The sequence below is a fragment of the Pseudopodoces humilis genome, chromosome 3, assembly GCF_049639895.1.
Source record: "Pseudopodoces humilis isolate 2021_Gansu_Grassland_sample_001 chromosome 3, ASM4963989v1, whole genome shotgun sequence".
Lineage (NCBI taxonomy): Eukaryota > Metazoa > Chordata > Aves > Passeriformes > Paridae > Pseudopodoces > Pseudopodoces humilis.
In genome coordinates, this window is record NC_142202.1 from 112,213,571 (window position 1) to 112,236,578 (window position 23,008).

At 43.1% G+C, this 23,008-nt stretch overlaps 1 protein-coding gene across 1 annotated transcript in view; it reads left to right on the top strand.

The window, feature by feature from the left end:
* INTS9 (integrator complex subunit 9) overlaps positions 1-23,008 on the top strand; it is a 60,702-nt gene that overhangs the window by 5,769 nt on the left and 31,925 nt on the right. Inside the window, exons 3-9 of the mRNA XM_014257626.2 lie at positions 3,171-3,231; positions 5,416-5,478; positions 9,337-9,476; positions 11,047-11,133; positions 15,306-15,426; positions 17,107-17,241; positions 19,836-19,947. Of these exons, the coding sequence (XP_014113101.2) occupies positions 3,171-3,231; positions 5,416-5,478; positions 9,337-9,476; positions 11,047-11,133; positions 15,306-15,426; positions 17,107-17,241; positions 19,836-19,947 (719 nt within the window). The remainder of the gene's footprint in view (positions 1-3,170; positions 3,232-5,415; positions 5,479-9,336; positions 9,477-11,046; positions 11,134-15,305; positions 15,427-17,106; positions 17,242-19,835; positions 19,948-23,008) is intronic.

Below are 23,008 nucleotides of genomic sequence, written 5' to 3' on the forward strand. Positions count from 1 at the left end.
CAGATCCAGCAAATTTTGGAAATCCAGGTACAGACAGAATTTCTTTGCATTTGCTTTTTCCCACCCCCCCCGAAAAAAAAGCAAATTGAGAGAGGAACAAGTAGCAAAATGAGGTGATTGAACAAAGGCTTAGGAGGTTCTTTAGCGTGGCAGGAATCAGCCTTCCCCTGGGATGTGGCAGCTTTGTCTGCTGATAGCAGACCCTGGGAATGAACAGCCAAATTGCAGGTCACAACCTGGAATTCCCCAAGCACCTCCAGAATGTCGGCACTAAAATGACTCAAACTCAATAAGAGAGGATGTCAGATTTGACCCCTGATGGCCCAGTGGAATTGGAGCAAACACTTGGATTTAAATCCAATCAATCTTGTCGGTGAGGTGACTGAACACCCCTTAGAGCAAGGATTGGCCTGAGCACATGGACTTGGGCAAGTAATTGATCTCCTCTGCAAACCAGGTGTCCTGCAGAGAGTTGTGGAAATAAGTCAGAAATGCGAGGAGGAATGTGGCTGCCACTGCAAAGTCTTTATCTCTGTAGTACTCACAGTTGTAGCATTAGAGATTAGGAGTCCATTACCATGATATCCAAACACCTCTGAAACTCAAATGTGTGTTATTGACATGACGTGGGGTGACAGAGAGCTGACTTTGTCATCAGATGCCAGGTGAGGTGACAGGAAAGCCTGACTGCCTGAGGAATTTGAGCACAGGTCTGTCAGATCTGGGGTTCTCACCAGTTGTGTCCTCTCAGAACCAGATGTGCTTATTGGAGTTGGATGTGAATGAGACCTTAACCTGAGAGGAGCCATGCTTCTCCCTGGTGTCTTTAACCAGAGATCCCAGCAGGATCCATGAACCCCCTGGATTCTGCAAATCTCAGTATGTGGGCTGCAAAGCTGCCCAAATGTGTGATATTACAGAGGATCTTTGCTACACATCTCAGTCCTGTGTCGAACTTGGCATGGGACCCTCCTTGAGCAAATATTTTGAGAGCCTGTGCTTTAATCTGTAAGAGAGGAAAGTGCTGCAGCGTTTTAATGCAGTGTGGCATTAAAGGGACTGGGTATTTTTCAGAGTTCTCTTCAAAGAAATGCCAATGCAAAGGTATTTAGATTCCCCCTTGCCCTGGAAATGGCATTCCCTGTTCTCACCAGCCCATGGAGCATGTGCAGAGCACCTGCAGCTGCCCAACTCTTTATGCTCCTGTACTTTAAAGGAGGTTTGTCAACTGGAGTTTTCTCCCCTGAACCAAAGTCAAATGCAAAACGGTGAAATGAACATGTGGGAAGCTCTTAACCTTTCCTGTCTAGCCATGACACACTTGCTCACATTATTTATGGGACAGTTCCAGCTATTTTGGATTAATCAATCACTGTATTACAATGTCAAAACTATGTCAGGAGGAGCTGTGTTGCTTCTTGGCTTCAAGGTAAAGAGTCCTTTCTGTCCTGTGTTGCTTGTTCTTTCAGCCACACACAAGACACACCTGCTCATTTTGCCTGCCCTGACTCTTCACTCCTCAGTGGATGCCAGTTTAGTACTCATAGTTTAGTGCTCTTCCATCATGAATAAAGCAAAACTCTTGCTAGGTTAAATTATTTGGAGTAGGACAAATAAAGTTTATTCTGCTCTGCCTCAAACTGCTGAAACCACAGATAGATCCAAGGATTTGCAAGGCACAAGGCACAGACCTGACCTTGTGCTGATGTTGAGACACTGGACTGCAGCCCTCCAGGTGGCCCTTCCAGCCAAGGTTCCTGTCCTCTCCTCCTGTATCTGTCAGTTGTTGAATATCAGAGTGGTTTGTTCTTGCTTTTCCCATAACTCTTTTAGACTCACTGCACCAATTCTACTCAGCTCCCTCAGTCTCCAAATTACTGCTCCTAAATTGTGCTTTTGAACAATTCACTGGGGAGCACATTTAGCCACTTCATCTTTTCTATCATCAGACTTCTTCAGCCTTGCCCTTTATCCTCAGAAGGGAATTGCCCTTCTCTGGCACAGCCTCTCCATGACAGATCCTTCTGCTCTCACCTCTTACCTTCTGTCTTCACTCCTTGACTCTTGGATTTCCCCTTTTTCCTTCCTTGTGACTTACTTGGGTGTCAGAATTTGTTCTTTTATACTGCTGTTAGTCTCAACACAGCATTCCTCTAAGCCCTTGAATCACTTCCTATTTTCAAGATGTTGAATTTGAAAGCCCTTTTAGGATATAAACATGCCTGTCTGTAGATATTAGTGCACAGTGCTTGCAAAATACATTGCAACCAAGTTCTGTGTCCAAATCTGAAGTTGTTTCAGGGTTTGGTTTCAGGTGGGTTTAATTATCTTGTTTACTCAATTTTCTTTTAAATTTGTGTAAGTAAACTTCAGTCTGGGCAGAGAGTGGGTTTAGAGCTAAGTTATAGGCTCACACAAAAATCAAATGTCACTGTGAAATATAAGTCTGTCAGTTATGGTGGCAAGAAATGGTGCAGCCATTACTGCTGTAAACTCAGAATTACTATGTCTACCTTTAAATTCCTTTATTAACATTTGAAACAGTGAAAAAAGGGGCTCTGCTGTTGCTTAGAACCTGCAGTTCACTGCCCAGCCTCCTTGCCTCTGTGTCCTGTACAGCTGTTGGTGTGGGTCTTCAGGGTGACACCCAGGCAGGAAAAACCATGGTTTATGTGGATATAAAATGCCAACATGTGTCTATAAATGACTTAGTCCAGAGCATCAGTCTTTTCCTGCCACTCCTAATGGGAATATTTGTCTGTTGCCCTCTGTCCCAAAACAGTTTTATGGTGCTTTTGTGTTGTTTCGAGTTGTTTTTGAGCTCAGAGTTTGTTGCTTCCCTAATTTCTGTTTATTCATCCAGTTTCACCACAGGGAACTCAGCAGCAGTGAGCCTTTTTAAAATCCTCACCATGAATGACTAAAAACTCCCTGCATGCCTCGTCCTCTTATTTCTTTTTACTTATAAGTGTCATCATCATGATTTGTAAAAGTCATTTTGGTGAACACTTAACCACAGTGAAACTGTCTGTCTGTTTTATTGGGACTGTTACTTCCCTTAGACAGGAATGGTGTTCTCTGCCTGTATGACTCCAAGTAGAAGGTCTGTGCTTAGCCACTGATAGTAATTCAGTTCATATTGCAATAATTTTTCTTCTTTCTTTCCACAGCCCCAGGCTGTCCAAACTCCCCGGTTGGGTTTTGAAAGATGGAAGCACATTTCTAGACAAGGTACTGGGGTGATGGTTGGAATTTTTTTGCCATGCAAAAAGCCACCTGACAGGTTAGGGTCTGGTGCTGCAGGAGCAGCGTTCCACGCTGACTCATCCCAAAGGTTTCTCTGTGTACCTTTACCAGCCAGGATGTCCTTGCAGAGCAGAACATTTTGAAACAAAATGCTAATAGCAACTCTCAGCCTTCAGGGGTAGCCTAGATTATAAAAAAAAATCCACTTAAAATGCACAAGTCATCAGTGTGAATATTTTTGTATTTCATGGAGCTCCATAAATAATAGTGCTTCGCCTTCTTAGAGTGCCTTTTATTCCACAGTCTCACTTTTCTGACACTGAGGCTTCAGAGCATGCCTATAAATGAGGTTGGTTTCGTACCCTTTTTCAGGCAGAACTATGAGAAAGGCAATGGTTTGCCTATGGGAGGTCTCTCAGAGAGGAAAATCGTGGCTTTGGCCTCTGAAATCAACATGTGTTCTGCTGCTGGACATAGCAGGGAGGATATTATCTCCAGCCTCCTGATTCTAAGACATAGAACTTCCTCAGCAACATGAGAGACACAGAATTGCTCTTTTCCCCCCTCTTTTCATTCCATCGGTTTTGGAGATACAGAATTTATCTGAGGCTTCAACCAAAACTTGGCACTGCAGCGGCCAGCTTGATCTGCCATGAGGGAACAATGAACACAAAAATATGTCAGATGTTAGTAAAATAGGCAGATACATTTCAAATGTGGGCAGTAATAGGTACCAGTGGAGAAAATGCTTAATAGACTGTTCTCTGACTATGGGAACATTAAAGGAAACAGTGATAATAGTTGCTTTTGTAGGGGACTTTGAGGTGGACAAAATGGATTGATCTGATTTTTACAGACAAGGGAGCTGAAGATCATAGATTAAAGACCCGATTTTTCTTCTCATTGGAGACAAAAGAAACTGTGCAGGCAGCATTTCTGTTGGTAAAATAGTAACAGCTCTATTCGGAGCACTTGCTAACTGGCAGTTGCAGGGCTGCAGAGGCTCAGGGCAGAAATGGAGTTGCTCAGTTTGAATTCCCTGGAATTTGTGTCTTCTGAACTCCAGCTTTGGTGTCAGAGCTTTGGGATCCAAAGAATGGACAGACTGTCCCTGTAGTTTTATTTGGAATATATTTAAATTTCTAGGATGCTGCTGCTGCAGTGTGTGCTTGGGAGAAACCTCCAAACTCACACAGTGGCAATGGAAATCATGTTAAAAATTCACAGGCAGCGTCTCTTAACTTCACCTTGACCACTGTAAGTGCTTGGAATGGTAAATTCTTTGACCCATGCTGGAAAAAGGCAAGGGAAGGAGTCAAAGGGGGGTGTTTTATCATGTGGGGTGGACATTCCTGTTACAGCATTCAGTTATAAAACTTCAGTCCTGGAGAGGCACTGAAATGTGCTGTGATCTACTTTTAATCATTTTGAACTCCCTTGAGATGAGGTTAGGAGACTTCTGCCACTAGATGTAATTGCTCATTCGTTATTAGTTGGCAGGTGCACTGTAATTATTAAGAATTGGATTCAATCTTTAATTCTGTCAGTCTGAAGCTGGCTGAGACCACTTGCTTTGGGACAGGAGAGAAGGCAGGGTGGGTGGTAGGGAGCCTGTGAGTTGTGCTAGGAGTAGGGTTGGGAATATTTTTGTTCCATGCTGAAGGACATGACTTTTCAGGTGACAAAAGTTTTTGATGTCAGCATTGAAAAAGAGGAAGAAAATAAGGGGTAGAGTTTAACAAAAAGTGTGATGTAGAGATTGGATCCCAAAAGTTGTTTCACCAAATACTCTGAGACAGGCGCTATAAATTGTATTTAGATTCTAATAAGACAGAAGAGGTTGGATGTTATTTGGAACCAAAAGTAAATTCCGGACTTGCCTTCCTGGTGGTTACCAGGGCTCTTTCTTTACCTACCAGAGTGCTCTCTCTGTCCTTCCCAAGGAGGATCTGATCCTTACAGGTACAAAGCAGCCTCAATCTGGCATGAAAGCAATTTCAGCACATCGGACTGCACCAAATTGTGTCTAGAAGGGGGATAAATGTCCTGTAGTAACACGCTGGAAATTACCTGTGATAAAGAAAATGTCTGGAAAATCCAAAATGTGCTGCCTAGGAGTAACACTGTTTTGTATTTTTGTGTATTCTCTGTTGGTGTGGTTTTTTACAGGAGCTGAAGGAGTGCTCTGGCCATGTGTTTGTAGACTCTGTGCCTGAGTTCTGCTTACCAGAGGTGAGTTTGTTCCAAGCCTTACTGAAAAAATCTCCATTCAATCACATGGGAGAAACTTGTTAAAGAATAATAATAATAATAATAATAATAACAATAATAAAAAAATGTTATTATTATTATTATTACTACTATTATGTTCCTGCTAATTTATTAATATTCAGTAAATAATACTGCTAAAATTCTGTGTTGTTAAGGTGCCTCCAGGCTCTATGACACTGGAAAAAGGATGGAAACAACCATTCTCAGTTGTGGTTTTGGGATACATGGAAGGTCTCCTTGAGCAATTATCAGACTGAACTGTCCCTTTTTGTGGCCTTTTCAAAGACAACCTGACTGAGCTGGGCTGACTGACAGGGCCCATGTGCTGATCCAGATGAGGGCAGGGCACAAGGGTGAGGAAAGCTGCTTGTCTCTTATCACAGATGCAGGACAATGCCAGTGGAGCTCCCTGGGAGCCAGCTGTGGTTAAGCCAGGTTGGGTTCTGCTGGGCTGCACTTCTGCCAGCAGCACTATCAGGTTAAAAACCTTAACAACCTCTTTGAGGGAAGAACTGGGCCCTCATATCCACAGGCATGGCTGCAAGTGGCTGCTCAAGCTGGTTTTTACTGGAATTTCTGGGTTTGGAAAAAGCAAGCAAGATGTTTGGATTACCTGGAGTCACCCGATGGATCAGGGGAGTGCTGTAGGAGAAATAAAGATATAGAAAGCTGAGCAGAGAAAGGTGGGGATGAATGATGGAGAGTAGCATGGGAATAGTATCCCTTTCTTTCAGTGTGATAACATCAGTTCTTTCATTTCATGGTGGGATGTTTTCTCTGTCATTCAAAGACAGACACAATTGGTTTTGGGCAGAAATTTTTTTTTCCTGACCTTGCGGATGGGAAGCACAAAACACTCCTGGAAGGTTGCTGTCAGCTTGCTGAGGTTCTGACAATATTGCTCCCATGTGTGGATCCCATGGAACTCACCTCTGGCACCACTCTTGTCACCTTGATTCTTCCAAACAAGCTGGCAGTTCTGGTACTGCTTTTGGCAAGTGATTCCAACAGATTATAACCATTCCAACCCAACTGGAATTGTCATAATCCAATCACACCAAAAAAGATCAGCCCAAAACCTTAATAATTCTCAGTTCCTGTGAGCCTTTTGGTTACTGTTCTGTGAAACTGAGGGATGTGGGAAACATCTGTGTGTGTAGAAAGTGGTCCAGATCTTGGGAAACACAGGGTTTATGTGCTGGATTCTCTTTGGAATGATTATCTACTGGGGCTTAGGGTGCTTCTGCCAGACTTTCTGGTTACTTTGGGCTGGAAAATACCCACATGTGTAGCTCTAAATATGACAGACAGGGAATCACTGCTTCATTTTACTCCTGTTATCACTGCATGTGGTGGTTTTAAAGCACTAGGTAAAAATCACCAGAAAACTTACTCGTCTTTTGTTGTGAGATATGGATTAGGAGAAGGGTAAAACAGGCTTAAAACTTAAAATGAATAAAGGAAGTTGATTAATAGAACTACAAGAATAAGAAACAAGAATAAAACGTAAATAAGTTTTCTGGTGATTTTTAGCTAGTGCTTTAAAACCACCACACTGTATGAAGCTGCTTCCCAGCAGCCCATCCTACAACCAGAAGATGGCAATCAACTGCACATCATCATTGTGGGGACTTTAAAAATGTTTCCCAAAATTCCCAGCAGATGCCACATCTCCTGCATGAACACTGGGAAGGGATCCGCTGAGATACCCAGCTCACACCTTGAGCTCACCTGTCTGCAGGAGGTTCAGGAGTCATGGCCAGCTGCAAAGAGTGGAAATGTTGCTGCTGTTTGGCAACGCAGGATAAGAGGGAGCTTGTGTGAAAGAGGCTTTTACTTTGTCTCCTTCCCTGCCACTTCTTTTGAAGAAACTTGTCTGCAGAAGCAGTTAGCCAGACGATCTCAGTATTGCTTCCAGAGCACCGTTGCCAAAGCAAGCCAAGCTTTGGATCTAATCCAGCAGCCACAAGGTGATAGGAGGCTGTCTCGGCAGCAGAGTACTCTCACACATGTCAGAGTGCAGGGTGCAGCCCTCTCTTTGCTTGGCAACCTTCTGCTCTCTCACTTCTCATGCAAGAAACATTTTTAAGCCTCTTCAGCTCAAAGGCACTTTAGTGGGATTGCTGCAAGCCCCAGGGAAGATTTCACTTTGTTTTGGTTTTGACACCCTTTTCATCCTATCAGTAAATGCTTCTAGGGTGCTGAGATGTGGCATGCTTAAGGTTGGAAAGTGCTGGAGTGTGTATCCTCCTGATGGCTCTCCTGGGCTGGGATTCAGCTCAGGGCTGGAGCCCCTCTGCTCTGGAGCCAGGCTGGGAGAGCTGGGGGTGCTCACCTGGAGAAGGGAAGGATCCAGGGAGAGCTCAGAGCCCCTTCCAGGGCCTTAAGAGGCTCCAGGAGTGCTGGAGAGGGACTTTGGGACAAGGCATGGAGGGACTTGGGACAAGGCATGGAGGGACAGGACACAGGGAATGGCTTCCCACTGCCAGAGGGCAGAGGTAGGTGGCATATTGGGAAGGAATTCTTGGCTGTGAGCATGGGGAGGCCCTGTCAGAGGCTTCCCAGAGAAGCTGTGGCTGCCCCTGGATCCCTGGAAGTGTCCAAGGCCAGGCTGGACAGGGCTTGGAGCAGCCTGGGATAGTGGAAGGTGTCCCTTGGTGGGATAAGTTGGTTTTTAAGGGTCTTCCCAGCCAAACCAGTCCTGAATTTGATCAGTCTGGACACAGCTGAAAACCAAGGCATGGACAATCCAAGCTTTGGCAGGAGCAGGCATCAGCAGATCCTGTGATTCCTTGCAGGGAGACTGTTCCTGCCTGGAAACCCAGGAAGATAGAAGGTGCCCTGTGGTGGAGCTGAGGATGGTGCTTTACCTGCTGTTCTCAACTTGGAGATCATTGCTCCGACATCAGCTGTGATCATGGATTGAAACCATGAGTGCTTAGGAGGAGTTAAGCAGCTTGTCACCAGAGCACTGTGTCAGCCCTCTGCAAAGCAGAGTGACCTACTTTCTTGCCTTTTTTATTCAAATTGCTGGACCAAGCCTTGTAATCAGATAATATGTGCTTGATGAGTGTTGAATTCCATTAGCTGCTCTATAATAACTGAGTTAGAGGTCAGTAATCTTGTAAATTTCTGACTTGACACCATTTGTGTTGTAGTATTACCAGTAAATATTTCTAATTAAAATTCTTTTAACAATGTGTGAAATCTTCTTTCAGTCTCAGAACTCTTGTCTAAACTGTCACATCAAAACGAATTGGGCCCACCCATCCCTTTTGTTGTATCCTGTGAATGGGCTTCATCTCCTGCTGTAGAAAATGTGAATGATAAAGATGCTAAGCATTTACTTTGGGAAAAATATGAGGATTATTTTTAAGCATATGAACAAATACAATCTTCATTCATCCCTTTCTTGGGGTACAGTACGATGTGATGCATTAAAAAAATATGAGTTTCCCTAAATCGCTGCTGTAGAAGTTTTGGTGTCTCTTCCTCCCCAAGGAGGTGCATACATCAATTCTTTGATAAAAGTAAAATAATCATGGATCTCATAACAGCAGCCATTTCATCACCTGAAAGACAGAAAAACCCAGGGCATGGTTTCCTTTCCAGGTTGGAGTATGGAATAATTTTAGGGGACTTTTCAAATAAACCTTGTTAATTTAAAGACAACATTAATCTTTGCTGCAGCTGAGACATACTTTTATAAACCAATTACATCCCTGCAATAAAGTTTAAAAAAATAGAATAAGTTTTTCTGCCATTTATTAAACTTCATGAAAGGGCTGCAAGTTGCTTATCTCTTTGCTCTGTTTCCAGACTGAACTGCTTGACCTCTCCATGGTGGACGTAATCTTGATCTCCAACTATCACTGCATGATGGCCCTGCCCTACATCACAGAGTACACAGGATTCACTGGAACAGTTTATGCCACCGAGCCCACTGTTCAAATTGGCAGGTAAAAAGCCCCTGCATATTCTCTGCTCCTCTTCCATCACTGCTGAGGAGAAGGTGTAAAGGACAATGTGGGGAGAGAGGAGCGCTGTCTAATGTTCCGAAGAGGCTTTCAGGCAGGAGCTGAACGCCAGCCAAGTCCTTAGTGCTGCAAATGTGTTAACTCCATGTTTCCCAACCTCTGGAATCATCAACATTTCCAGCAGGTGCTTTGTTTAGAGTCCAGGCCATAAATGTGGAATTTGAGTGGGCTGAGACGCCTCAGTAATTGCCATATAGGCAACTGCAGACCTTCAAAAACTGTGGATCAAAGAGCTCTCCTGCTCTGCTGTGGTCCCTTTAACCAAAAGGAGTCTTCCCAATCAGAAAACCCCTTGTTCCCCACAGAAGGTGTGGCTGCCCCATCCCTGGAAGTGTTCAAGGCCAGGTTGGACAGCACTTAGAGCAACCAGGTCTAGTGCAAGGTGTCCCTGCCCATGGCAGGTGTTGGCACTAAATGATTCTCAAGGTCCCTTTCAACTCAAACCATTCTAGGATTTTATGATTCCACATAATCACACTTCCCTCCACTCGATGGAAAGGAATTCAAGCTGACTTCATCTCAAATGGCAGCTGAGCTATGTGAGCTCTGAACTCCAGAGAGAAGCACTAAGAAAAATGGCAGAAATAGGAGACTGAGGTAGAAAAAGACATTACAGTGCAGGCAAAACCAGAATAGTTACCAAACCTGACAGTCTGTTTTTTCAAAATTGTGATGTTGATTGGATGGGTCAACACCAAACACTGCAGATTCGGTGAGGCCTAACTGGAACTGAGCTCTGTTCCCCTGTCCTGCAGAGCTGCCACATTCAGTAGTTAGGAGCCAGATTAGGCCCTCCTATCTGGACTACTCTGTAAGCACTTTAGGGCAGGAATCTTTGTCCACTGAAGGTCCTGTGCAAACTTCCCATGCCAGAGTAATTCCCCCATTGTGTGAAAACAAACAGAAACTGAAGGCCCTCGTAGGTGAAATGAATTGTGTAAATATGAACGGGTAGTAGACCGCTGGGCTTTCCTGGTCCAGAGCTGGAGAAAACAAGCACAGTCTCCAGATGCCGTCCTTCTGCTCCAAACTTCAAAGGAAAGTCTGCACACAGTCACAAATGCTGCTTAGTTTTGGGCAGGGAAATCTGCAGTGAGAATTTCTAATTTTTGACACTTTTCCATGTCTTGGCAGATGAGGAGAGTTCACTCTGACAGCATGCTTGGTTTTCCTAAGTGATAAACAGGCAGCAGCTGAGGAGTTTTTGTTGTGTGTTTTGTCTTGTCACATAATCACAAGCAGTCAGTAACGAAGAAATTATCTTTGCACTTTCCAAATAGCCCATAACCCAGTGGGCCAGATCCTCCTCTGTTGCAAGCAGATGGAATTGGAAACACTCCGTGGAGAAACAGGGGCAGTGCTGGTGACGACCTCTGTGGGAAGAGCCTCTCCCAGCGTTACAATTTCTTTGGTATTTTGGAAAGATTTGGGCCAAAGTTCTCTCCCGTGTGAGAGGAGGCAGTGCTATTTTAGGTTTGATTTCTGTTTTCAGGCTCCTCATGGAAGAGCTGGTGAATTCCATTGAACGCGTGCCAAAGGCTCAGTCTGCCTCCATGTGGAAGAACAAGGAGGTGCAAAGGTAAGGAACGAGTCCCAGAAAAGGTGGTTGTGCCAAAGCCCCAAAGTTTGGGAGTCACTGTGAGGATGGCTCAGCTCCCACCATTTGAGATTTGCTGCTCTGACTCCGTGGGTCGATTATTTCTTTAATCGTTTTTTGCACATTGGTGTTTTTCCAACCTCAGAAATCTGTTTCTTGGAGAAAGACTTGGTAACAGCAAAGCCTCCCCTAATCTCCCCTCACACAGTTCAGCTCCATGATGGTAGATAAAACCAGCAGATTTTGGTACTAACATCATAAAATGTTGATGAAATGAGCAGGTTATTTAAATTTAATGATACTGATTTGGAATAATTTAAATTTAAATGGTATTTACATTCATATTTGCTGACATAGTAAGAAAGTCAAGACACAGCTGTTGGAGGTCACTGGTGTTACCTTTCTTCCCATCTTCTTTTACACCTCAACAGCAGAGATGCACTTTTTGGCTTTCCAAAGCTTAAAAACAAATTAAAATCTGAATTAAAAAGGTTATTTGGAAGCACCATGTCCATTATTCCAGGTATACATCAAAGCAAGATGCTCAGAGTTTTGAAAGCCTATGGAAACTAAAACTTATCCATACAGTTTACTAATTGCAGCTCATGCATTCCTTGGGAATAAAAACAATTTTAAGTGCACAACATGTTCCTTGGAGAAGGCAGTTTTGTTTTTAGCACATTTTAAAGATAGGGTTGGTTGATTAAAAAGTTATTTTTAAAAGCTGCTTTGTGCATTTTTAATTGATCTTCCATTTTATACTCCTGATTCTTAAGATGGCTTGATTTAGAAGTTTCCTAAAAGTGAATTATTTCTTACTTTAGAAGAGTAGGCTTGATGTTTTCCAGTCTCACAAAACAAAAACTAAAAATCCAAATTCCCATGATTTTAGCTGTAGATTGCCTTCCCCTGCTGAATTTGGGAGCAGTCTTTACACCATAACTCTTGTTCTTCTGAAGAAGACAAGCAGATGCCAACTCAGATGTAAAGCAAAACTACATACACCAAAGTTCAGCAGGATTTTCCAAATACTGGGGTGTTTTTTAAAAATATTTTGGGGTCCACTGTCCTGCCCAGAGCCACTGCTGAAGCTCCCAGTGTGCAGAGAGAGAGGACTGGAGCTGTTATTCCTGTCACACCAGGCGTGTTTTGTATGCATGGTTTAAAGGAGAATCATATATCTTGCAGCTCATATAATGTCACTTTCCTGGTGGTCGTATTTTAGGAAAAGTGCTGCCTGGCACTTTGCATGCTGCTGATTATTCCAGGGGAGAACACAGAGAGGGAATCTTTGTTCTGATTCAGCTGCTGTAGAGCAGATTTTTTTTCCTTTAAGTGGTGTTTAAAATACATGTTCCTCTCTCCTGTTGCTGGGGATGTCCCCCAAAATTCATAGTTCCATCCCGTAGCTGTTGTAAAGGGGTAGCAGGGAGGTGGGAGCTACTAAACAGCTGTTTAATAACATAAATTTGTATGTAATAAACTTTGCTGGTATGAACCAATGTTGTCTTTGAGCCGGAACAAGAGGACAAATGTGAACTCCCTCTCTACCTCTGCCCCACCTGTGTCCCGAGTTTTCCCCTTCACCTCCCTGTGCATCTGTAAAACAGAGCTCCCATCCAGCACAGAGGGCACACGGGGACTTTAATTAATGTTTGCAAAGTGTTTTGAGATGCCTGGTGACAAGTGTCACGCAGGCGTGAATGGAACTGATTATTAGAGCAAAACATCCACTGATCCCCAAATTAGCACCTGGCTAATGGCACATGCAGGCTTGGACTGACATCCGTTACTTAAGAAAATGTGATCTTGATGAATTGGGTTTTTTTTTTCCTTCTTGGCTGTTGCTAGAGCAGAATACTTATTACTTCTGAGTCTAACTTTAATTTTTCAGGCTGATCAATCCCCATTACTGCTTTACAGTTCAGCTAGTTCTACTCCAAACAGTTAGTATAAAACACAAAGTATTATCATCTTCATTAGATAAAGCACTGGAGCATTTTAAATGCAAATACTGTATAAAATATAATAAGTTCATTATAGTGGTTTACATTTTTCCATTATCAGATCCAGTCTGAACTAATTACTTAGCCAGTTTTATTGCCACTGGGTTTTATTTCAAGTGAGCAGTCTTGTGGAAGCTCTGTAGATGTCAGCCAGGATATCTTTCACACTGATTGGGATTGAGGGGCTAGAGAGGAAGTTTGCCTTATGGAAGGAACTTTGTTGACTTCTTGTTAGGTGGTTTCCTACATCTTTTAAAGTGTTTGAAACAGGCTGTTTCCTGAGGCTGAGCAGGGCATGAGAGAGGCTGTGGTGCTGCCTTCCTCCTCTCCCTTCAAACAATTCTGGGATTTTATGTCATGCATTAAATGTCACCCTTTGCATTGACCAGGAGGAACTGTCTCTGTGCAGGTCCCAGGGAAGAATACAAATCCCTGAGTTTTTTAAGCATGAATTTTGTATCCTCAACCACATGGATTTGTGGTACCTCCCTGTTTGTGGCTGTCCCAGCAGTTGCCCTCGCATGTCTGGTTGTTGTGAGGATTACAGGATGTTGCCTACATGGTAGGCAGCAGATTTAGTCCAGACCACAAAATATCCTGTGGTAACTCTGTAGGGATTTTAGAAGTGAGTTGACAGACTGAATGCTGACAGGGGCACATCTGAGGGACCAGCACCTCATGGCCATTCACCTTCATGAAACCACTGGAGACTTGTGCCACTGGTCTCTGCCAGGGATCAGAATATTTTCAGTGTAGCCACAGTCAAAGCTAAGAGAAACTTCCTTCAGTCACCAAGGACAATTCCCCACTTTCTCCATTACCTGGAGAAACATTTTCCTCTTCCCAGAAGAGAAGCTCCTGAAAGCATCCAACACTAAATGCTTCTTATGGTAGGTTAAAGGCTTTTACAGGCAATTTGCTTCAGTGCAGTGGTGGACAACTCTCCATATTGTGTGGCCTTTTGTTGCTTATGACTTCCCAAAAAAGACCTTGAAGGCTTTGTTTGTTTCCTGAAGCACAGGCTGCTTTCAGCCAGCGTGTGCTGGAATTACAGTTATCGTTCTCGACCTGTGCTGTGGTCTTGGCAAGAGCTGCCCTTAATCCTTTCTTCAGTATCTTAAATTATGGAGGAGTTCACTGACCTGGTAGATATAACAATAAATTAAATTCCTTTAAACAAATTGATCAAAGAAACTTGACCAATTTCCATAAATCTTTGGAAAATGGTTTGAATTAGCCTTTGATTTAGCATTGGTTTAATATACAAAAAAAAATAAAAAAATCCTATTCTTCTTACGCATTTGGCAGCTGTGCTGCTTCCTGCCTCAGTTCATGTTGCTAAGGAAGATTTATTTCCCAGAAGTTAGCCATCCCTCTTCCAGCCTGTGACATTATAGTTCACTTCTTCCCTTGACAACGCTGGCCAGCTGACTTGCAATGTCTGCGAGGAGAAGAATGGATGGATCTTTCTTTGGTGTAAAACATCTTAAATACTTCCGTGGAGGGGATTTCAAAGAGCTCTGCAGTGTCAGCTCGTCTGTCCCTGCCAGGGCACTCGGAAGGGAAGTGGGATTGAAGGCAGAGAAGGGACCTGCAGGGACATGTGCTCTTGGAAGAGACCAGTGGCAGAAATCAGGGCAGAGCCATCCCTGCTCGTGTTCTGGTAACTGTACTTTAATCACTAGATTGTTTCAGATTATTAGGGTATTATTCAGATTAGGTTTCAGATTATTAGGGTATTATTCAGATTTTTATGATATGAAAAATAGAACCGATCCAAGATCCCAGTGCTGGGGATGCATTTCATGCTGACATCTCAGATCAGCCAGCACCTTTCATCAGTGGTGAAAATACCCCAAGAGTTGTGATAACACCTTGATCACAGCTACTTCTTTGATGCAAGGGCTGGGCAGAGCAGCAACAAGCAGAGCAGGAGGAGAGCAATCCTCAGGGAGAGGCAGATTGGGAAGCAGGGCTCTGCTCCTCAGCAGGCAGAAAGTCTTGCTCCTCACTTTGAAGTACCAGGCACAATGAAAATAAAAATTTAAAAGGGTAAAATCAAAGATCTGGAGAATGTAAATGGTTGTAGAAACTGGTCCAGCACCAGGTTGTTCTGGATCCCACAGAACATCCCACTGGTGTTTGCAGGTTGCTGCCGGCCCCGCTGAAGGACGCAGTGGAGGTGTCCATGTGGAGGAAGTGCTACACCATGCCAGAGGTGAACGCAGCCCTCAGCAAGATCCAGCTGGTGGGCTATTCCCAGAAAATCGTGAGTACCTGGACAGCTGCCCTCAGGGCAACGCCAACAACTGTTCCCCAGCTTTTTCCTCTCTAAATTTTGTGCTGGACCCAGTTACCCTGGTCTAGGCAAGCAAGACAGGATTGCACAGACTGCCCTTCAGTCTGCCTCCCAGGAAGGGCTCTTGTTTGGTGAAATCAGGGAATATCCATTTGTTTCTTCTCTTCCTTGGGGAGGCCAATTTTAAGGCGGCGTGCCCTCAAATTTGGAGCTGATGGCTGGCCCACTGAGAGCTGGGAGGATGCAGGGAGTGAATGTATCCTCTCTGTCTCTAAGCCACATCCCCTTCCCAGCTCCCCTATCTCACTTCTGGGAATCTTTTGAGTGCTTTAGCCTCCACTCTGTTTCATACTGTAAATTAGGGATTGTAAACAAAACCTAATGGTTCAGTGTGAACTTCAGAAACTCCTTTCCCAAGGCTCCCAGCTAAGAGTTATTGTCTGTAATGCTGTTGACTATAATCCAGTGTAGTTTCCAGAATGAACTGAACCAACAATTCCACAGTCTGCACATCCCACTGAGATTGTAGGCAGCATGTGGGCCATGATCCCTGCTCTTGTTTGGACCATGATACATAGTTCTGCTGCTCAGAGGCCATAAAAAATAAAAATACGAGTTAAAGTAAGTTGTGAATCCTCATTATCCATGGATTGTCACAGTTCATTTTTGACTGTCCTCACAGTGTGGCTGCATCTCCCCTAATTTTAGATCTGTGCATCTGAGCCAATCATTCTTTTATATTTACTAGGGAAAAAAACATATATTTTTTCTCTTCCCAAAGCTAACTTTGCAAATAATCAAACTTTAGAGCCTTAGTTTATACACTCTGAGGAATACAAGGCTCCCTGCCTTGTTTTTCAAGGCATCCAAATATGTATTAAAATACTAAGAAAATCATTAGTATTGCATGAATCAGATGCTTGTTCTATTATTCAGTAACCAGAAGGTGGATCACATTAGGGAGTACATGAAGGTTTATTTTCCTTTCTCTAAACAAGTATTCCACATTCCTGGGTATAGATGAAGGAATACAATTCCTAATGACACCTGGGAAGGAGGCAACTGTCAGGTTGCTTACACTGAAACTCAAATGTGAATTGAGTTTGCTGGGTGTTGTTGCTAAATCAACAAGAAGAAGCATTTAGGAAGAAATAAAGTTAGAAAGCGAGTGAGTTTGAGGTTAAGCTTGTTTTGCACAGTAAAATTTGCAACTCAAGCAGAGTTTCATATCAATATAGAAGTACTTGTCCTTCCTTCTCTACCAATTTAATTTGACTAAAGGAGAATAGAGTCTTCAAAGATACAAAGCTCCCACAAACTTCTTCAGTCCAGCAGAGGCGGGCAGAGGATCAAGACCCTGGTTGATTCCTTCATTTTGAGGTGTTATTGTTCAGTGTGAACTCAGATACCATAAAATTCTCATGGAAGTGAGACTTTATGGAGGCCCTGCCTCAGGAAAAGCTTTTCTCAGAGTGTGTGTCCTGCTAGACATGGGTGGGTAAAACCAGGAGATGTAATTCACAGCAGAACAGCTTCATAAAGGCTTTGAGCAGCACAACTGCTTTTAAAACTCCTATCACTGATGATGAAATGACCTGTCCTGATTTCTTTTGGGGCTCCCTCAAGTTAATGTCTCTCACTGTGTTTCAGGAGCTGTTTGGTGCTGTGCAGGTCACCCCTCTGAGCTCGGGCTACGCTCTTGGGAGTTCCAACTGGATTATCCAGTCACACTATGAAAAAGTTTCTTATGTTTCAGGATCTTCTCTGCTTACAACACACCCTCAGGTACAGCCCCTGATTTTCTTAGTCTTTAGGAGGAAATTTTGTCCCAAAAAAAAGGGGTTATTCCAGCTGGGATCAGGTTTAGGATAAAAGCCACTCGAAGGTAACTGTGTTAGCAGTGCCTGGACTTAATGGGCATTGATAAGACATACCCTGACAAATTACAGGTATCAATAGCTATGAGGGAAAGATAACTAAAATTCTTTGTTACTGGTGATTTGATGTTCACTTAAAATTGTGGAATTGTCTTTCACTTTAAAGAGGAAATTTTCAACAGAGTTAAACAAAAGAGCATTAGTGACTTTTTTTAAAAATCCATATTTGACTGAAGAATCTTCACAGACAGTTCACAGACTGCTTTATATCACTTCTGAAACATCCTTCCTTAGGAGGAATGATAGCTCAGTGGCTGCCAACTTTTCCACCCTGCTCTGCTAAGGGCAAAGTCTTTATAGTGCTGTAGATGTAATTTCCAGTAAATTAATTCTCTCTAGATCCATAAATTCTTAGTGCAAAGAAAGGCTTGAAGTTTGCAGTGCCATGCGCTTCAGAAGTTGTCAAAATAGTTAAAAGCATTATTGCAGGAGGTATTTAAAAATAATTTAGAAGATGTGTCAGGTTTTTGATCAGTAAGTGATTTCCCCCAAGGTGGGTGTCTGCTGGAGAGCTTTTCTTCTGAGCATCCCTCACTTAAAAGCTTGTTCTCAGCTGAGAAACTACAGTAGATGAAATGATCCTTAATAGTAGGGCCATCCTTAGGTGCACAAAATGTATCAGAGCCTCTAAATCCCCGTTTCACATCAGCCTCATTCCATCCTGGGCTGTGCCCTCATCCCCTCCTAGAGAAAGAGCAGCAGTATTTAACAATGTGTGAATGGGATAATTCTGTGACGAGAAACTTTGCCCTGTACCAAGTAATTTGGTAACTGAGAATGTTTTCTCTTCACTGACATGAAATACGATTCAGTTTATCAGGTCAGACTGGCCAGGCTTCATCATTCTCCAGAGTTAAGCGTTTCTCTGGAAGCTTCTGGTAAAACCTCTGCTTTTAAGGAAATTCAGTCCCAGTGGCAGAGAATGGTGTGTGTGAACTGCTCATGGGCACATCTTCAGAAAGAGTAGTTTAACAGATAGTTAAAATCACATTCAGTTTGTACTTTCCTTGTTATTTACCACATCACAGATGTTACCTCATATCTTGCATTTGCTTCCAGATGCTTTTTGAAGAAAATGGATAGTTTTTGTCCTGGGGTTAATCCCTGTGAGTACCAGCACAGGCTGCTACAATCTGGTGTTTCTGTATGTGGGTTTTGGGAGCTTCCAAGCAGCTCTTCATCCTCTCTTTGATGTTTGACGGACAATATGTAGTGATAACAGTATCTCAAGTGGCACAGAGTCAGAATTGTGAGCAACAAATCATTTCTTAGGGAGTGAAAAGTTGTTTTTCTGTCCTGGTTCTCCATAGGATCATAATGAGAAGTTCATAATGAAATTCCCATGTTTTTTAGCAGAGTGTGAAAACAGTCACTGCATTTGTTTTAGAAAAGGATATAGTTTGAACATATCCAGAGCTGCTTTTCCAGTGAATTGGGATTTAAGCCTGGCACCACTGACTGTTCCCTGTTCTTCTGGCAGATGGTTTCCATTGAAATTTTGCCTCCCCCTCTCCTGAGGCTGGAATTGACACCGTTGCCACTGAAGCAGAGAACAGGAGTTGACAGCACAGGTTCAGACATGTCACTAAAAGCCTTTTAAGACATTTTCTTTACATTAACCCACAAAAATCAATGCAGGCCCTCTCAGTGCAATGGCATCTGAAATTATGTGGATCTAATATGCCATAATCATTATGTACATTATCACAGGCAGATTCCATATTATTTTTTATTGCATTATTGGCATTTCATTTCCATTGACACACTGGAGAGAGTCGAAGATTGTGATAAATCTCAGGTGTCAGGTGTGATCCTACGAGGGGGCACACAGTTTAAACTCCTCTCAGAGCTGATAGGAAATTCCCCTGCATGTTTAACAGAGCAGGGTCCTTCTCAACTGCTTCAGAATGGCTCTGGAGAGCTGTGAGCAGGGGAATTGACCTTACAGTGGTCTTGGAGATTCAGCAGAGGAAATCTCTTCATCTGTCTCTTCTGGCAGAAATCTTTCCTGGTTGGTGAGACTGCAGAGAGTTGTTTATTGAGAGTAAATAACCATAAAATACCACACAGCTGCCAGCAGTTGCGCACTTTTGCTTAATCAGTAGCTGTGGGAAGGGCATCCCAACCTGGAGTGAGACTCAAAGTTACCTTTTCACCATCTGCAGAGAGAGAATTGGGTTTTACATTATCAAGATTGGATCATGCTACATTTTCAATATCAAGAATATGTGTTTAGACAAATGTCTAATTTCTGAGTATCTACTTTCTGTTTGCTAATGCAGAGAAATGGGTTTGCATTTTCATTCTGCTTTAATAAAATACCAGTATAAAACAAGTTAGATTTCCACAGATGGAGGAGTGTGGAGTGTGAAATGTTTGGTGACTGTGTCTATTATGGAGAAACTCCCATTCCTGATTTCATTTCCTTCTGCTCTGTTCCAGCCCATGGACCAGGCTTCTCTTAAAAACAGCGACGTTCTCATCCTGACAGGGCTGACCCAGATCCCCACTGCCAACCCCGATGGAATGGTGGGAGAGTTCTGCAGCAACCTGGGTAGGTCACTGAGAGAAATCTCCTGCCTCTTTTATCATCTTATTCATGGCTTTGGGTGGGAAATAATTCTGAGATTCCTGGAATTGAATAAGTTGTCCAGCTATAGCTCCTGGCATAAAACTACCTGTTTAGATTTTACGATGTGCTCCTGATGTCATTAATACAGTAAGTGCTTGGAGAGACACAAGTTGTACCTAAAATGTTTTGGAATGGAACAGGTATAATGAGATTTAATCATCTGCTGCTCCTGGTTTGCTAAGTATGTCACTTGGCTGCCAACAGGCTACGTGGATATTGTTCCCAGCTGAAATATTACTGTTTCCTTCCTGTGTATCAGCCAGAGTAAAATCTTTACATGCTTTTTTATGACTTTCAGTTTTGAAAACAAGCACATCTGCTTCCCTTCTTACACCTGACTTTTAAATATATCAAAAGCAAACAGCATAATCTCTGTTTTAAAAAAAAAAAAAAAAAAGTCAAGATATATTTATAGACCCCCCAGAAATATAAAACCTAATCAGACGCTTTCACAGCTGGAAAAGCTGATAATTGCAAAGCTGTGATAGCAGTGTGAATGGCAGCATTTTCCAGCCTCTTTGGAATGTCACATCCAGTGCTGTTCTCTCCTTTTCTCCCCTTCCCCCTGCTCAGTTCCTCTGTGCTCTCATGCTTCTTTCATCAAACCACTTTTCCATGTCTGTCCTGCTCTATGTTGCCTGTTCTTTTATCAGAGATCTTCCCTTTGTTTTAAAGTCTCTGCTTTTTACAAATAAAACTAAAAAGCTCATGATAGGAGGAGGATCCTGAGTAAGGTTACCAAAAGACATGACAAACCTAAATCAGACTAAATTCCTGGTCTGTTGGAATGGGACCCTGCCCATGAATGATCCCTGAGGTCCCTTTCAACCCAACCCACTCAATGATCCTAAATATCTGTTAATAGAGCACATTTTGGCATTTTATAAGAATGATAATCATGGGTTTTACTGAAGATCCTCTCTGCCAACATCCTGGCTCCAAGAGGGACTGTGTGCAGATGCCTGAAGAAGAGTAGGAGAGCAGGGTGAAATTCTGGGATACTTTCCTCTCATGATCTTTTAAGTATTTTATTTCAGGAATTTCCTGGATTAGATGTGATTGTGTAGTTTATGATGTCCAGTGGTTTTGTTCAACCTCCCCTTGAGGCTGTGTTAACACCTGAGACTTCCTTTCCTAAATGTGTGTTTTTACATTTGTGTGTGTATTTCACCTATGTCTTCATTGTTTTTAAACATTGTGAATTTCATTACCCTGTGAGCTGCCACAGATGAGCTCTGGTGACCTTGTTTTGGTAAATCCAGATGTGCTGCCCTTCTCTGTCCCTCCTGGACCTTCATGGGGGTCACTGTCCCCCTGGCAGACGGTGGCACAATCCCCTCCTATCACACTGAGTAAACAGTAGTGAGACTATTAATTAAAATGCATCTACAAATTAAAGTCTTAGAGCTGTAGTTGGGCCAAAGCAGAATCCACAAGTTGACTGTGTATAAATAAACGTGTTACATGTGTCAGTGCAGGTGGCTGTTTGTCTGCACAACTTGTTCTGGTTTACAGAAACATTCTGAACTATTTTCAGGGGTTTGCAGGTCCTCAAGCCAGCTTCCATCTTGAAGGAGACAAACTCAGAGAAATGAGAAAAATCATTAAAGAGCAAAGGAAGATACATGCTTAAAATAATGCCATTGTAAGAATCTGGAATTTGAGTGGTACTTGCCAAAAAACAGCAGTCTGAAGAAATTAAATAGTTCTATATGAATGCAGTTTAGGGCTGTCTTTTACATGATACCAGCTGTATTTATCTACCCAACATCAGGAAAATAGAGACTCAGTTTTCTTTCAAATATTTAAAAAAGTCCAAAAGCAATGGGTTGCTGGGAAAAGCAATTGAGTAGTCAGGCAGAGCACAGTAGTTTTCACCTGTGTTTTCTCAGTTCCATAATGTTCAAGGGAGTGCACAAGCAGCTCGGAATACTCATGGTGAAATCTCTAAAGGAGAGCAAAATTCACTGAAAGTGTGTATGAGGAGGTACCAGCATGCTTGTGAAGGAGGGATGTGAAGCACAGAAATGCAAGTGTGAGAATTCCACATGGATCTCTGTTTTCATCCCAGCATGTGGAGCTGCAGCCCTGATTCCCAGGATTCCCAAGGCACACACAATTTCCTCCCCACACTCTGTCCCACCTCCAGCTTCCTCTCAGTTCACCCCAAGCCCCATTTTTCCCTGCTCAGCCCTGCTGCTCCAGCACTCTGCAGCTCAAGGAGAGCAATTTTATTTCCACATTGCCTTGGGCACCAGCAGCAAAGCTGCCAGTCTGTCTGTGGGGACAGTTGGTGATATTTTGTGTGAGTGTGAGGCTGTGTGTGTTTATGGAGAGCAGAAAAGAGCACAGTTTGCTTTTTAGGTGCCAACTCGACCTTGTGGTGGCAGCTGTTGGGGAAGCAAGGATCTCTTTGTGAGCTGCAAATTGAACAACTTGTTATGGAGCTGCTGCTGAAGGAGACTAAATTTGAAATGCCAAGATTATTTTACAACTTTCATCAGGAGAGAGCATCCATCAGTCACCAAGATAAATTGGGCTTTAAACAACTTTCAGAGAGATGTGTCCTCTTACTGACAACTCTGAAAAGTTGTTGTAGGGCTGCAGAGAGCCAGACTGGACCTTCTGCTTGTGTGGAAAGCAATATTCTTGGAAAGGTTTCCACTCCTGTTTTGCAGAAGCTGGGAGTTGATTCCTATCCCTTTGTGCATCCCTGGCCTGGTGGGCACCTGGCTGGAATTATTCTCCACTCCCTGGATTGTGATTTTATATCCATTACTGCTCACCAGCTCTGCAGTTTTGCTGGGGACAAACTCAGGCTGAATCTCCTCCAAGACTTTACCCTCCCTTATTTCCTCTGTGGCCCCAGGAATCTTGAACTTGTGCTTGTTTTCAGCAGAGAAGGCTTGAGGTTTCCAGGGAACCACTGGCTGTGGGGAAGGGAGAGCTGGGAATCCAGGCTCTGTTGGATTTGGCATGGTCA